The 17,428-nt window shown below is 40.2% G+C and overlaps 1 protein-coding gene across 2 annotated transcripts in view; it reads right to left on the bottom strand.

The window, feature by feature from the left end:
- The window catches only part of LUZP2 (leucine zipper protein 2), a 538,553-nt gene extending 521,622 nt beyond the window's left edge, over positions 1-16,931 (bottom strand). For both annotated transcript variants that reach the window (XM_083164175.1, XM_083164176.1), the window contains exon 1: positions 16,584-16,931. In XM_083164175.1, coding sequence (XP_083020301.1) covers positions 16,584-16,648 — 65 coding nt within the window. In that variant the 5' untranslated portion in view covers positions 16,649-16,931. The remainder of the gene's footprint in view (positions 1-16,583) is intronic.
- Positions 16,932-17,428: the final 497 nt, after the last annotated feature.

Below are 17,428 nucleotides of genomic sequence, written 5' to 3'. Positions count from 1 at the left end.
ATTCTACTGTAACTATTATCTTCTAGAAGGTACTAAACAAATAGGGCCCTCATCTGTATTTCTAAAAGGATAACTACTCCTCACCTCTATGAGGTGAAGTACCATCACTGACCACTAGAGGCAATGCAACAGACCATATAGCTCCTTTTGCAAAAAAGATACCCATAACAGAAAGTTAAAGCAATTTTTGCAGGGACACTGATCTGTTTCGAACTTCCAACTGGATATGGAGAGATGGAGCTGTGAAAACATAAATTGGAGGTAAAAGCAGATAGGGACTGGAGGTGGGGTGGAGAGTTTTGGGGCTAAAAACTGTCACTGCTCAAAGTGAAAGTAAAAAAGGTGTCAGCTCAAAGTAAAAGAACATTGCAGAAGCTGTCAATGTGATGGGATTTTAACTTTGAACAATATACATGATATATATATATATATATATATATATATATATATATATATATATATATATATATATATATATATAGGTGATAAAGAAATAGCGGCACTCGGAGTCTGGGTGAAGAATTAACTTGTCTTTATAAAAGCATCTCACGTGCAAAAAGTGACCGACGTTTCGGGGACAAGCCCCGTTTTCAAGGTGCAGAATGTACAACAACGTTGTTGTACATTCTGCACCTTGAAAACGGGACTTGTCCCCGAAACGTCGGTCACTTTTTGCACGTGAGATGCTTTTATAAAGACAAGTTAATTCTTCACCCAGACTCCGAGTGCCGCTATTTCTTTATCACCTATCAATCCAAGTATTGGAGGGCACCGCAGCAAATACATTAAGCAAGGAAACGAGTGCCGGTCCGCTTTTGCACAGTATATATATATATATATATATATATATATATATATATATATATATATTTATATATATATATATATATATATATATATACATTTATTAGGGCCAGACAGTCAGTTTTTTCTCTGGGGCAGATGCTTTATAGTGGCTGGGAATCGGTAATCATCAGATCGCACTCGCCACGCATCCATCCATTCAAATAAAACTGAAATTCATCTATAGCTACTATGAATTAGACAAATTAGCAGGGATTGAAGACATTCATCCTTTTGGGGTTTTAATAATGGCAGCACGGTTGGTGTAATGGTTAGCATTGAGGTCTTGGCTTCACTTCTCCCCAGTGCAATAACTGTTTTGAGTTTGTATTACTCCCTGTGTTTGCGTGGGCTATAGCCCTCCTGTCTCATCTATTTAAGATAAGCTACCCTCCTTTCTCTTTTTGCACCTTAACTATTGTTTTTAGGATTCTTTTAGTATAGAACGTTTTTTAAATAGTAATTATTAAATTGTCTGTTTTTTATTGAAAAAATATTTTTCTACCTTGTTCAAATAAATGTATATATTTTTTATACCTACCTTTTGATATTTTGATCATACCTATAGTGAAGTATACACCGTGTTCCAAGTCCACTTTTTAAGAACTTTTTTATGGTTTGTCACATGTGCGGACCAGCACACTCAGCATAGACTATTCTAGAGCAATTAGTCGCCGCATCTTCATTCATTGAACTCACATTTTTTCCTAAGTAACTTACCATTACTTTTACTATTTGAAGATTGGCTGACACCCCGTAACTAGAAGGGGGATATTGCCTAGTATACCTGGTATCTGGACTGAGGTTTTCACAGGTGGCGCCACACATCCTCTTGTTTTCATATATATATATATATATATATATATATATATATATATATATATATATATTATATATATATATATATATATATATATATATATTTATATATATATATATATATATATATATATATATATATATATATATATATATATATATATATATATATATATATATATATATTTATATTGCTGGCTGGACTCCAAGGAGTACACACAGACACACACTTTAGTGGAATTATTTCCTGACTTTATATACCTATAACAACTGGAAGGTGTTTTTTTTAAGCTGTATAGGATTGACAGTTTATATTCATAATATAGGAGATTTTCTGAAACACCTTGAGAATTAGAGGCTTTTTCTCCTGTCTATCTATTAAAAGGTCAAAAAACCATACACAAATTTACCACCAGAGGGATTCATCCCACACCTTCAGATACCCAAAGTAAAATAAGGAAAAGGCAAAAATACTTACTAGATCAAAAAAGCCCCTGATGAAGTTCCTAACCGGAACGAAACGCGTTGGGTATTGATCAATCGAAACAAACAGGAATTTATTCCAGAAAATCAGAAGCTACAAGCATCTATATTGTTTTATATATTTTTATATAATTTGTATTCATTGAACGGACATTACATATTGCACTTAGGGCGCTGGAGACACTATTGTGGTTAGTTCATATATATATATATATATATATATATATATATATATATATATATATATATATATATATATATATATATATATATATATGCAATATTGTTGAGGAGGCACTCCCAAATAAGATGTTGGTAGCAGTGGATGCTGAGTAGGAATACAACTCCGGTGCCCTCCTAGAGATGATCCAGCAACAGCTGGCAATGTACAATGCAGTGGATGCAACACCAAGTTCGTGATTTACCTTATCAGTTGCCCCTAGGGAAACATTACGTAGGGAAAACTGATAGGTCTTTTAAAGAAAGGGCCGCGGCCCACCGGCCGGCCATAAAAGCAGCTATTCAGACTGGACATCACGAACAACACGTGGCCCGTCATTTTGCCGAGGCCAAACACAACCTAGCCTCCCTACGGTACCGAGTAATTGATCATGTACCCCCTCCCAAAAGAGGGGGTGATAGATCGCTCCGACTCCTCCGGTTGGAGAGTCGGTGGATCTTAATTTTGGAGACTCTCAGCCCTAAAGGTCTCAACGAGAATTTTGGATTATCTTGCTTTTTGTAGCATATATAACACTAACAATTATTGAAAAAGGTACTCTTTACCTAGCACGGCGCCCACGATTTTGATCGTGGGCATCGCAGGTAAAAAAATCACGGGCATCGCGGGCATTGAATGCACTAAAAATCGGGTGCGATGCGACCGACGCGATGCCCGCGATTTCCCATAGGGAACAATGTTAAATGTCTCAATTGACCCGATTTTCCTGTTCAATGCCTCAATTGACCCGATTTTCCATAGGAAACAATGTTAAATGGCCCACAGAGGCCAAATAGCCACCCTGAAGTGTAAAATGGCCCCCACAATTGTTAACGCCACCCCACGATCAACGTGAACCCGAAGCGTGGCGAGCGCAGCGAGCCCGCGTGGGGGGCGGTACGCGTCCTACGACCTTTTCATACCCCCACTATCCACGTTGGCGTGGAGTTGAGAATAGAATAGTGTGGCGAGCGTAGCGAGCCACCGAGCCCGAAGCGTGGCGAGCGCAGCGAGCCCCGCGAGGGGAAGCGGATACCTTCTCAGGTAAACGCGTCCCTTCGCGGGCTTTACAGGTATCCGCGTCCGCTCGCCACGCTTCGGGCTCGGTGGCTCGCTGCGCTCGCCACACTATTCTATTCTCAACTCCACACCGACGTGGATAGTGGGGGTATGAAAAGGTCATAGGACGCGTACCGCCGCCCCTCGCGGGCTCGCTGCGCTCGCCACGCTTCGGGTTCACGTTGATCGTGGGGTGGCGTTAACAATTGTGGGGGCCATTTCACACTTCCGGGTGCCTATTTGGCCTCTGTGGGCCATTTAACATTGTTTCCTATGGAAAATCGGGTCAATTGAGGCATTGAACAGGAAAATCAGGTCAATTGAGAAATATAACATTGTTCCCTATGGGAAATCGCGGGCATCGCGTCGGTTGCATCGCACCCGATTTTTTAGTGCATTCAATGCCCGCGATGGCCGCGATGGGCGCCGTGCTAGGTAAAGAGTACCTTGAAAAATATTATGGTGTGGAAATTTTGTAGACTGAGTTGTGATCGTTATGTTCTCTAAAATAATATCTATTTTCTATGTGGTTTGGGCTACAATATCTGTTGGTTCAATTGATCGTTCTGCTTTTAATACCCATTTAGGGTTCATGCCGTAACATAAAGAAATAGGCATGTATGTATGTTTCTTCAGGAATCAAAACATACAGTGTTTAAATTTTATGTATAATCAACATCAGTGCAGATCAATGTGATTACAGCCACACTCTCATTCCAGTTTGTAATGTTTTGATATTTATTGGTACATTATTCACGTTTTATGTTTGGTAATGGTTTTCATGTTTCTATTTTCAGAGCGTTGCCGGGATACCGCATTTATTGCCGCGTCTCCCTGGCAACACTCAGCATACGTGGTCTTTCCGTGCGTCCCGCCCAGAACTGTGATGTCATCTTCAGACACCGGATCGGGAGGAGGCGACGGGCAGTACGGAAGATCAGGTAAGGTATATATATGTTCATTGTCTGTATCACCTTTGTTCCTGCACCTTGATAAAAGTGCCGCTGAGCACAGAAACCCTGTGTGGTGTCGTTTATTCCAAGTGCCGCCAACACCCTGTATATATATATATATATATATATATATATATATATAGACGGCAGAAAGCCACGGCACTCCAGGCTATACGATAGTGCAAAAATCTTCTTTATTGAAGCACAGCAGTAAAAAACAGCAACGTTTCGATACTGTATGTATTGTCTTCAGGCTAATTAAACACAGTGAACACACTAATATTTAACATACTGATACACCAATGGAATTCAGTGAATCTCCCGCCGGGAGCGTGGGGCGTGCCACGGGTGTCCCATGATGTCATCATCCGTCGACCCCGGAGTTCCCGGGGCGACCGTACTATACGTCACAGGATTACCATAGCAACCGGTATAACAAACACAGACTGACAGAAAAGTGCAATGTGCATAGCAAATGTACATACAACGTATTACCAATCTACACATATAAAGAAATAAGACAAGCTAACAATCTGTAAATATACAGGTGTATAAACGATGTGAGAAGCGCCCAGGTAAAGCTGGATGCCACTAATCATGTAAGAAAAACTGGTATAAAATACAAGTGGATAACGACAGAAATGAAATAACATGGATCCGTAGCAGGAGGTACTTTACAGTAGAATCGGTGTATCTAAACCTAAGAAAATGAAATGAATTGCATGAATATCCACAAGAACAACAGGTAAGTATTGGTAGGCATAATTAAGCTAATATTATCATAGGATTATAGCAACACATTTAGCCCTGAGTGCTCATTCATCCCATATGGTGCCAAGGTCCCCAATCTGGCAATCCAGCGTGCCTCACAGCGCAACAATTGGAGGGATCTATTACCACCTCGTATGGATGTAGGGATGCAATCAATCATCCGATATTTGATTGAGGATACGCTATGCTTGGTGTTAATAAAATGGCGGGGGACAGGCTGGTCACTGGTACCACTGATGGGGGCATTGCGTATGGCCGACCGGTGGGTGGTCATGCGTGTCTTAAATGCAGTTTCGGTTTTCCCGATGTAGGATAAACCACACGGGCATAAAATTTGATATACCACGTGTGTGGAATTGCATGTCAGGGTATGTCTAATCTGTATAGCCTTACCAGTATGTGGGTGGTTGAATGAGCATCCCGGGATCATAAATCTGCAGGTCGTACATGTACATCTCACACAGCCTAGTGGTCTGTGTTGCGGTTTGGCTGTATTAGGTGAGGCATCTGACTTGACAAGAACATCTCTAATACTTTTAGAACGTTTAAAACTAGTGAGTAGTCTAGTATCAGATAAACCTAATGCCTCATCTGATTGTACAATAGGCCAATATTTGCGAACATTCCTGACAATATCCGGGCTATGTTGGTTATAGGTGGTAACTCAGGGTATTTGATTACCCAGTTGTTTGGGATTATGCTTAGCTACAATAAGGGAGCCTCTATCAATGCCAGCAATTTTATCTTTAGTGCCATCCAAAAGGGGATGGGGATAGCCCCGGGCTGAAAACCTATTAATCATAGCCTGCATCTGGCGCTCAGCTGTCGGGGGGGGGGTCCGATACTATTCTTTTAACCCTAAGAAGTTGCGAATAAGGCAAACTACGTACCATGGGTCTAGGGTGACAACTGGAAAATTCAAGCACATTATTTTTATCTGTCGGTTTTATAAACAGATCAGTTACAATGTTACCATCAACGATCTGGATTGTAACGTCCAGAAAGTGTATGGAAACATTACTATGCGTATAGGTAAATGTGATAGGGCTTAGAGAGGCATTATGTACATCAATGTAGTTACAGAGATCGATGGGGCGCCCACGCCAAAATAACAAGATATCGTCGATGTATCAATAGTAATGTATGATACGATCGGCGATATCTGTGTTCTGGAAAAATAGAGATTGTTCGAACTCGAACATGAAGGTGTTCGCATATGAGGGAGCTACCGCCGCCCCCATAGCACACCCCGTGGCCTGCAAATAAAATTGGCCATCATATACAAAGAAATTCTTAGTTAGAATAAGGTTCATCATCTCTAAGATGAAATTAACATCGGGGCCCATATAGTTCTCATTATCAGTCAGAAAATGTTGCAAGGCAGAGAGACCCATAGTGTGCGGAATAGAGGTATACAATGCACAAACATCGATATGAATGTCACCATCGAAGTGTGGAAATTGGTCCAATTTTTGCAGCAGACTGGTGGTATCCAATAAGTAACGGGGATGTTTACAAATGCAAGGTTGTAGCAAACTATCTATGTAGATAGATGCTGGTTGCATTAGTGACCCAAGTGCCGCTACAATGGGGCGGCCAGGCGGGTCACTAATAGACTTGTGTACCTTAGGTGTACAGTAAAATTGTGGCACTAAAGGAAAAGCCGGGAGTAGGGCTGACATGAGAGTGGTAGGAATAATTTGCATGTTTACAGCACTTTGTAAAATGTCCCGTAACTCAGTCACATATCTACCTGTCGGGTCACCCCCGAGACGTATATATGTGGACGAGTCATTAAGGTGTACCATCACCTGATCATGATAACGATCCATGTCCATTATAACAAATGCACCCCCTTTATCCGCAGGGTGGAATACTAAGGATCTATTAGACCCCAAGTCTCTCAATGCTAATTGCTCTTGTCTACTGAGATTATTATATACAGGGGGGTGAGCACGCACAGATGCCTGCACATCCACGTTAGACATTCTAGTAAAAGAGCGTATAGAGGCATTTTGAGACTGGGGATCAAATTTAGACTTAGGTAACACTTTACGTAAAGCCGTCTATATACACCAAAGCCGTCTATATATATATATATATATATATATATATATATATATATATATATATATATATATATATATATATATATATAGTCCGTACGGCCAAGCACACTAATAACTTTCAAAAGCTGTCCCTGTGCTCACCAAAGACCATCAACGGTCATATCCAGGTAGTCTATCTCACAGCGGAGAAGGCGGCACACGGTAGATAAATCATAGTACAGTAGAGTCAGGAACGTCATGCATGACGTTCCTGACTCTACTATGATTTATCTACCGTGTGCCGCCTTCTCCGCTGTGAGATAGAGTACCTATATATATTTATATATATATATATATATATATATATATATATATATATATATATATATATATATATATAGACAGAATTGGGGTACCCTTTCAATACGCTTGTAAGAGATTTGGGCTGCAACTCAATTTGTCCCCCCTGTTAGTGGCAGAAAAGTAGAAATGGATAGAAAGCAGAAACTCAGTGCCCCACTATTGTATACTTCCACCACCAAATGTATGAAACTGTAGTGATTACAGACACAAATAACAATTTGAGGATTTAATATAGACTCATAAAAACAATAAAAACGTATTCATTTGTTTGAGCTTTGTGTGGAGTTTGTATATTCTCCCCATACTTGAGTGGGTTTACTCCGGGTACTCCCGCTTCCTCCCGCAATCCAACAATATACTGGTAGGCTAATTGGCTCCCAACAAATTAACCATAGAATGTCTGTGTGTGCGTGTACATGTGGTAGGGAATATAGATTGTAAGCTCCACTGGGGCAGGGACTAATGTGAATGTTCAAATATCCTCTGCAAAGCGCTGCGGAATATGTGTGCGCTATATAAGAAACTGTTAATAGATAAATAAAGTATTATACTAAATTAAGCTTGGAACAAACAAATGTGAACATCTATCTTGGGTAATATTCCCACAGGGTGTCATTCCTGCGCATTGATGAGCAGTTTTGGAAAGACATTGTTTCCAAAGATGACCTCAATCCACCCTCGATACTACTACACCAACTTTGATTTATTACAAACTGCCTTCTCCATTCATTGAGGAAGATTTTAGGTGCATACACACTATACAATATATCTTCTAAGTAGGAATGACTGCAGCAGGTTTGAAAATGTGACAAGTAGTAATGACTACAGCTATGCACCAGCTAGGGGATTTGGAAAATATACACTAAATAATTTGTCCTGAAGTTCAAGGTGCATCACTAACAATATCGGTCAAGGAGCATAATGTATAGCATGTATCCAGCTTTGGTAGACTCTTATGAACTCCTGAACCTGAGCAAATCCACAATTAACAACTGCACGTCAAATGCATTTACATTTTTCAAATATTAAACGATTGCAAATATATTATTCATTGTTACGCTTGATTGTTTTATGTTTGCAAACTAATTCAAATGATTTATGTTGTGGTGGTTACATATTAACATTGCATCAAACTTTTGTAATATTCAGTGTGAGATAACATCATCAATCACCAAACACACTGTACAGTAGCTACACAGACTCAATACAAATGATCTCAGTAACCTACTCTCTGCTCTCTCTCTCTCGTTGCTGCTCTAGAAATGACAATTGTCAGATCTTAAATCATTATTTCAACAGTATCTCTAGAGGTTAAATATATGATAAATATAGTTCACCTTGAGAGATAGCGGAAAACCAATCATATATTCAGCAAATATGTCTTCCATAGCTACGCCTGGTTGTATTAATTCCCAATATATTGCAAACATTGACCTAGGTCAGGCAAGTTTACAAACTAGGACACAATTTTTTGTCATATCTTCCCCTATATGACAATGTCAGACAGCTGGCCCTGTGAGATGTAAATATATGTTCTTTGTATGGAGGTAAATTTGTCTTGAGAAAAATAATTCATCTTAAGCTCACTGACAGACATATAAATCAACAAGAGCAAACAAAACCTAAACAGAATGTATTATAAAGAGACAGCCGAAGGTACTAAAGCCTAAGGCATTATCGGAGACATCAATAAAGAAGAGGGCGAAATTCTATTTTGCCATTTGGGATTGGCCATAAAATTACATTTGAATTGTTTGTTTTGTGTTTATCAAACTATGAATATAAACAGAATGACTATATTTCTGAAGATCGAAATGCATCATGAATGTCGTTATTGATGATGATGATGACGTATAATTATAGACAATAGATTTAGGGATAATTTTATATCGGTAGGTCTTGGAAATACAAGAATGAACAGCCATTACAGATTTGATCATTTCCAATTATGTTAATTGCATTTGCTATATTTCTAAGGTGTATATACGCACCAAGCAGGCTTAATTGGCTCATTTGACGATTAGATCAATATTTTTCTAGAAGAAAAAATTGATTCCATTTGAATCAGAATTTTTTCCTATTGCAACTTAATCTTTCCTCTTGCATATAAGGGTTAGCATTACTAATAGGTATAATTCTCAACAAGGCCCCAACTGTGTGGAATTTGTAAATTCTCCCCATACTTGCGTGGGTTTCCTCTGGGTACTCTGGTTTATTCCCACAACCCAAAAATATGTTGTTTGGTTCCCCTGTAAAAAAAAAAAAAGTGTGCAAGTACGATTGCATAGGGCAGATTAGAAGGGACAATTTGTTCTTATCTGCTATCAAATTCTACAGTATATTTCTGTGTTTTTGAGGCTTTTTGTAGTTTCTACACTGTCAACTATTACACACAGGAAGGCAGTGGTGTAAGTTCATCCCAGTTGCCCGGAGTCAAGATAAATATTGGTGCCCCCCTCCCACACACACACACACACACACACACACACAGCACCTTATATAAATAAATGTATGCATGTGTGTATGTATGTTATGTACATTTTGTTTAAATAAAGAGTATGATGTTTATGGCCCTGCTAGGAGGTGGAGTCAGAAGTGATATACTGTAGACTGCTTGCAAGGAAATAAAACTTGCAGGGGAGAAGAGGTGCCCCCTTGGGAACAGGAGCCTGGCAGTAGATGACTCCATTGACTCCTAGAGTTACCCCTTAAAATTATTTGTCAATCAAGTACAGCTATAGATGAGCAAAACTGTTCAGGGTTATAGTTCCCTCACTCCGCACTTGGCTGTGACTTTTCATGGCTTAAGTGTCATGCCCCTACCACACCACAAAGAAGAGCACATTTATTGTCATCCCTACCCTATGCTTTCCATAAAATGGAAATGTAGATACTGTATAATATACAAAGTAAAAATGCAACCTCACACCTCTGCAAAAAGTAGCAGAACTTCAACCCCGACCTTCACCTCTGTGCCTCCCTCCTACTACGTTTCTTACGGACTAGTAAAACCAGACAATGATCCAACCAAGAATTGGTGCCCTAGACGGCACTCCCGACATTTCAGCACCACCACTGCTACTGATGGCAGATTAGGTGTACTGAAAATGTCAACAATCTCTACTTATCCATAGGGGCATATATACTAGGCATTGGAGAGTAACAAAGTGGAGAGTGGTAAACTACCAACCACTTACCTCCTTGCTGTCATATTTCAAGCTTTCTACTTTACTTCCCAATGCTTAGTACATCTCCCCATAATAATATTTTTTCAGATAATCTCATATGGATGCACTTTTTGCATATGGCTTTCCATTTACTCATGTCTAAATAGCTTGTCTCATGCTACCCATTCCACCAGACACTAATTAGGTAATACTATCATTACACAGCCCATTCAATGCTCACCACAAAATGCCTCGGCTTTGAGATACAGACTTACTCTTACTTTAAAACACATTAGGTCTAGACTCACATATAGTTTGGCTTAAATAAATCATAAGCGGGGGGACACTGGGAATAGTTTTATTACACTTGTCACTTTTGTCTGTGTGTAAAGATTTCTTATTACTTTTCTATGAGTACATCTTGACATGAGCATTTTGGCCAAAGGCTTTTTGGAGATCAGGGCAACTCTCATACATTTAAAGGGAAGAAATAACATGGTATGCTACTTAAAATCTAAATGTAAAGCAATGTAAAAGGCAGAAAGCTCTGTTCCCAAATCTAGCATCTACTTTAAACTATACAGGTAGCAGCCCGTGCACCCCAGTTCCCCCTGCTGTAATGAAAACATTTCCCAGGCAATGCCAATGCATTTCATTTTATGGTGTGGCTGGGATGTAACTAAATGGCCTGGCAGAGCAACATTAACAGGGGAATTTTGGTTGAACTGAAAAATAGGTTTTAGATCACAGGTCGACAGTCATCATGCAGTGGTGGCTACAGGGGGGGGGGGGGGGGGGGCTGCAGCACAGTTCATATTTCAAAAACACCCACTGCCAGGGAGTCAGTTTGGAATGGCAGTTGGTAACAGTGGGTGTGGCTCCCCTATTTGAATTTTAAAATGTGCACCAGCCCCTGCTCTGGAGCCTCCCTTGCCAACTTGTATTAGGTGGACAGATACAAAAGGTCGATGTGTACCATAAAAGGTAGACAGTGCTTAAGGTCAACAAGTGAAAAGGGTTGACAGGTTCAAAGTGTCGATATGACAATGGTCAACACAAATGTTTTTTTTTTTTATTTAAACTTTTGTCTCTTTCCATCCACATGAACTATAATTGGGAATAGTAACCCGTGTGGAGTACAGCGATTGCAGATCGAGATACACTAATTGGGGTCAAATATGGTTTAAAATGGTAAATGGCACCCATAAAAACAAATGTCATTCTGTGTCGACCTTTGTACCTGAAAAGGTGCCTACTATTTACATGTTGACCATGTTGACCTTTTGACCCTGTCAACCTCTTGCATCTCGACCATATGGTGTTGACCTATTAACGGGTGACCTAATTATGGTGGACCCAGTGACCCACAAGTACAAAAAGGATATAGGGATTTCTGCATTTTAAGGCTAAATGGCAAAAATCTCTCACTTTCTGATTCTGACACCTTTTTTTTTTTTTGGCTCAATATATTTATTGAATATGTCCAGTTGATTTCAGTTCAAACAACAATATATGCTAAATATCCATGGTCATATCCAAACAATAATTTGGAATACAGAACAGTTTGCCCATGTAAGACCAATGCTGGGTACCAGTGGTGGCTCCAGAGGTGGGGCTGTTGGAGGCCAGTCCAAAATTTAAATACAGACCAACTGCCATCCCAAACCCTGCCAAACATCAACAGGGACTCACTGGCAGTTGGTTTGGCTCCTCTATTTGATTTTTTATTTTTTTTTGCTGGGTACACACTGACAGATATACAGTATAATTTCTACAACCGATATGCCTGTGAAGTGAATGATGTCTTTCTATATCGGGACAGCAGTGGAGCATGGAAATGCCTGTGTATATGGAGAACTTGTCAACCAACCCATAGGGTGACTGCAGGAATGGCCAGACAAGATTTTACTAGTGCTTCCTTTGGCCAAGCATGTTGTGCTGCGGATTCGTAAATATATACAAGATCGTTTGTGCATAAGCTTGACCAATCCCTAGGTTGGTCTTAGAGTTTGGGCTGGAACACAGTTCAAAATTCAAATAGGGGAGGAACACCAACTGCCAGGGGTGGAATGGCAGTTGGAATGGCAGTTGGTGGCAGTAGGTGTGGCAGTAGGTGTGGCTCCCCTATTTGAATTTATGAATTATTCGGAACCCCCATCCCTCACTCCTTTGCAGCCACCACTGACCATTACTCATTTCCAATCTGATTAAGCACCATAGAGTTTTTATTGAAGATTTTAATAATGATAATACAGGTTGAGTATCCCCTATCCGAAATGCTCGGTACCACGAGCATTCCTGATAGGGGAATTTTTCGGTTTTTGGAATATTTTTTTTTAGGCATACTTACCTGTCCCCTGATGGTGTCCGGTGGTCCCTCGGCATCCACGCAGTCCCCGGGCAACCACAGCAGGCCTCCGGCATCTTCTCTGGGTCTCCAGCGGTCCCAGGAATGCATTGCGCGAGTGTGCGCGCACCGGTGATGTCACCGGCGCACGCGCACACTCGCGCAATGCATTCCTGGGACCGCTGAAGACCCTGGAGAAGATGCCGGAGGCCTGCTGTGGACGCCCGGGGACTTGGTAAGTATGAAAAGAGGGTTAGGGGGGGTTAAAAAAAATATATATATATTCGAATGATTCCAAAAACCACGGATGTACGGATACAGGATACTCAACCTGTAAAATGTTTGATACTTTTGCATTCACACCCCATCTCTGCTAATTCACACTAACTATCTGTCCTACCAATGCTAGCTTTTGTTTATTTTACCTTTGTGCTTACTCTATGTTGGTATTATGTGAATTGGGCATATTTGTATCTTTATTGCTGTCATATGTCTCATAAGCTTGTATTTGACTGCATTTCGATGTTTACTTCTGCATTATATTGGAAGCTGTCTTAACCAGCAGAGAATCTTATCAATGTTGGATTGTAATTCTGCACATTCCAGTTAATACACCCCCCCCCCCCCCCCCCTTTTTTTTCCCCCTGGTCTATCTTAAGGACATATGTATTCAATAATTTGGCTGCCTTGTGTTCTTTCATGTTTTATGTTTTAGATTTGAAATATAATACTCTATGTATGTATTATCTCTCTCTGCCCCTAAGTCTTTGTGTACTCCAGGATATTCACAGAATAATGCCTGGACTTTGTTTTTTAAGTAAGAAAAATATTTACCATCAGCAGAGAAATTGCTGGTCCCCTGATTCCTAGTCAGCACCCCTCCGCCATCCAGCTCCTACAGTCAGGAGGTCATAGTGACATCATCTCCACGTGGGAAAGGAAGTTAGGAGCAGGGCTGCGACGTGACCAAGGGCCTTGCTCCCGATGTAGCACTTGACACAGGGAAGCAGCAGCTGAAGGCATTACATGTAAGAGGCTGCTGTCTTCTTCTCCTTCATGTCAATGAGCTGCTCTTACTGTGAGGGTGCATAGGACGTTGTAACTGCATAATATGTATTAGGTGCCCCTAAGAGTTGTCACCCTAGGCAACTGCCATGGCTCACCAATTGGTAATGTCTGACTAAATTAGATTAGTTAATGAAGAATAATAATAATAATAATAATAATAATAATAATAATACATCAGCGTTCATCTATATTGTAAGGCTTAGGGGGAAATTTACTAAGATGGTAGTTCTATTCACATGGGAAGTTGCCCATAGCAACCAATCAGAATCTACTTATTCATTTAGTACCTTCTAGAACAGGGCTGGGCAACATCGGCCCTGTTGATGAACTACACATCCCAGCATGCCTTGCATCAGTTTCAGCATGGCCACATAGCAAAACGAATGCAAAGCATCCTGGGATGTGTAGTTCATTAACATTGGGAGGGCCGGTGTTGCCCAGCCCTGTTCTAGAAGATAATAGATAGTATCTGATTGGTTGCCCATAGCAACATACCATGTGAAACAGATCTCCCATCTTAGTAAATTTCCCCCTCACTCTTAATAGTCTGCATATATATATATATATATATATATATATATATATATATATATATATATATATAATAGAGTTAGACCTTCCCCGAACTTGCAGCTCTGTTCAATAATCTCCATGGAAACTACCAGTAACTTAAATTATTGAAACTTTTCTAGTTTACATCTCAGAATTTTGCAAACAACAGACAGTTTAACAGTGAAGAGAAGAAGCCGATGATTTACTTTAACGTGAAGTTTTTAATTTGCTAACTGAAATGTATACAGTACAGCAGAGATCCCCCTGGGCTTTCTGCTGGAGGGATAATTACTTTGCATACACACAACTTGATATGACAGCTCTAAATATTGGTACATTCAGCAAGTGTGCTACTGATTTTGTTTGATTGCACTGTAAATGGCATTTATATAGGCAATCCACAGGAAAACCATTCAGGTCGAAAAGGACTATATGATGGGATGACTTAGAAGGGGGGAGGGGCAGGAGCACCATATTTTATATGTGCATGATAGAATAAGACATACACCCCAAGCCTTTACTATCATACAGCAATGTGTCATAATAAAAGTCACCAGGGATGTCTGCAAGGAGAAGGAAGGACGTCTGCAGTGGGCTTCCCAGTACACTGTACACGTTGCCACCATAAGAGGAAGAGTTCCTGTCACTACTACATTGTCTGTGCATCAGTCAGAGTCAGACCGTCCAATCACACAAAGCGACCTGCCAATCCTGCCTCTAGTTAGGCTTAAACTACCGCAGTAGTTTATGTTGATTTCAGTTGGGTTTAATGAGTCAATGCATGAAGGTCTTCTATGAGTTCTTATACCAAAGGGGGGTTAATAAAAAGGAAATCCTGTGGGCTGTGATTGGAGAGAAGGGCAGAGTGAGGGTACTTTGCTTACTGCAGAAGTGCAACCGTACAGAACAATGGCTGATATTGTTCTGTCCACTGAAACAACTTTTTATGATTCAGACACATAGCCAAGACTTTGTATAACACAGCAACATTGCAGGAAAAGCCACTGAATATCAATGATACAACTACTGCAGCTTTAAGTAAGAGACACATTCACAGGCAAAGGTCAAATATGGAAATAACTGATCAATCAATCAATCAATCAATCATGTGTTCAATGTCTGCTGATAGGAATTCATTGGAACCCTAACTGCAGATTTCTAGCATAAACATGGAAAGTATTAAACAGCCGGATGCACTAATCATAATGCAGCAACATATGGAGAAACTTAGCAGCTCTGCAGACTTAGAAACAGCCTTCTCCTTATACCCAGGTGGGATGATACAACATACAGTGCCAGAATCAGAACAATTGTCAAATAAGCAAGGAAAAGTCACCCCAACAATAAGATCCTGAATGCACATTAGTCTGACAAATAACACAAATGCCCAAAGTTACACTGCAACATTGAGACCATGCAACTTTGCTTCAAGTCTTTCCAGACACCAATACTCATTATGCAAAAACTTGAATCAATCATTCATGTTATTGGTGGTTTAATTGGGGAACATTCAACACAATACAGATCTATAGTACTTTACATGGTAGCTTAAACAGATCATTTATGCTGAATTCCAACATTAATTATCCACAATTCCTACAAAATGTCAATATGTCACCTTTAAAATGTATATATATTTCTTTTTGGATTTCCAATAGTAACTTTTGTTCCTTTAAAGACATCACCTAACCCTCTACAGTGCAGATCTGCAGAATCCAACCTATCCATATCTATCCTGGTCTACCACTTCTTGCAAACAATACAGATACATTAAACACTGGAATGAAAAATGCACAGAGCTGTCTATGCTGTAATATACATCCGCCAGTGCTGAACAGGATCCCACACATCCATACTGATGGGGGGGAAAAACATGCTTTCCCTTCTCACCTGGTGCTGAAAACCATAGCAGGAAGCAGAAGAGACAGCAAGTAGCAGGCAGGGATAGATTTCATGCTGCAGATCCCCTGGTCTCTGCTTGGAATTCTTTCCTCCCTCCGTCTCTTGGTGTAGTAGGATAAAGCCCTTCCTCAAGGCAGGATGCTCCAGTACAAAAGATAACAGATCTGGGGGAAATGCAGAGACAGAACAACACACTGGCTAATGAAAGCAACTCCAAGCTAAGCTAGATGCGAGATCCAAGAGTGATGTCACAGGCAGTGGACCTGCTGCTGCAAGCCTCCTTGCCTGATAGTCTGTGATTATTCAACACTGTGACTCTATTGATGTCCTCAGGGGGTTGTTAATACTAGCGGTTTAAGTGGCAGCCGGGGAGAAAGGGGAGTGTTCTAGGGGGACACTTTAGTCTTTGCTTTAAAAAAAATCTTATTTGCACCCTGGCATGTTCTATCGCCACATCCAAAGCATTCTGATGTCAGTGAGCTTAACCCTTTGCGTTCACACATCTGTGTGTGCGGCGCAAAATATCTGCTAAAAATGCCAGCGTCCCTCACATTTGTTATATAAATTCAAATAATAAAAAAAAACGTGTAAAAGAAAAAAAAATATTTCCTATATAAGGTAAACGTTACAGGTCACTATGATGAATACAAATGTTTGCTTGGCAATTTTCACACCTGTTTCGACAAATTCACTCGGCACTCAAAGGGTTAAGTCAGGTGCTCCCAATTATTATAGAAGACAGTTCATCTTCCTTGTTCACATGATAGTGCATGCAATAGATCATCCTTTAAAATATACATAATATATCCATGAACATGCGATGGGGATTTATA

Source organism: Crinia signifera, chromosome 11, assembly GCF_055691185.1.
Source record: "Crinia signifera chromosome 11, ASM5569118v1, whole genome shotgun sequence".
Lineage (NCBI taxonomy): Eukaryota > Metazoa > Chordata > Amphibia > Anura > Myobatrachidae > Crinia > Crinia signifera.
The sequence above is the reverse complement of the archived record's forward strand: the minus strand, read 5'-3'. Positions and strand labels throughout refer to the sequence as shown.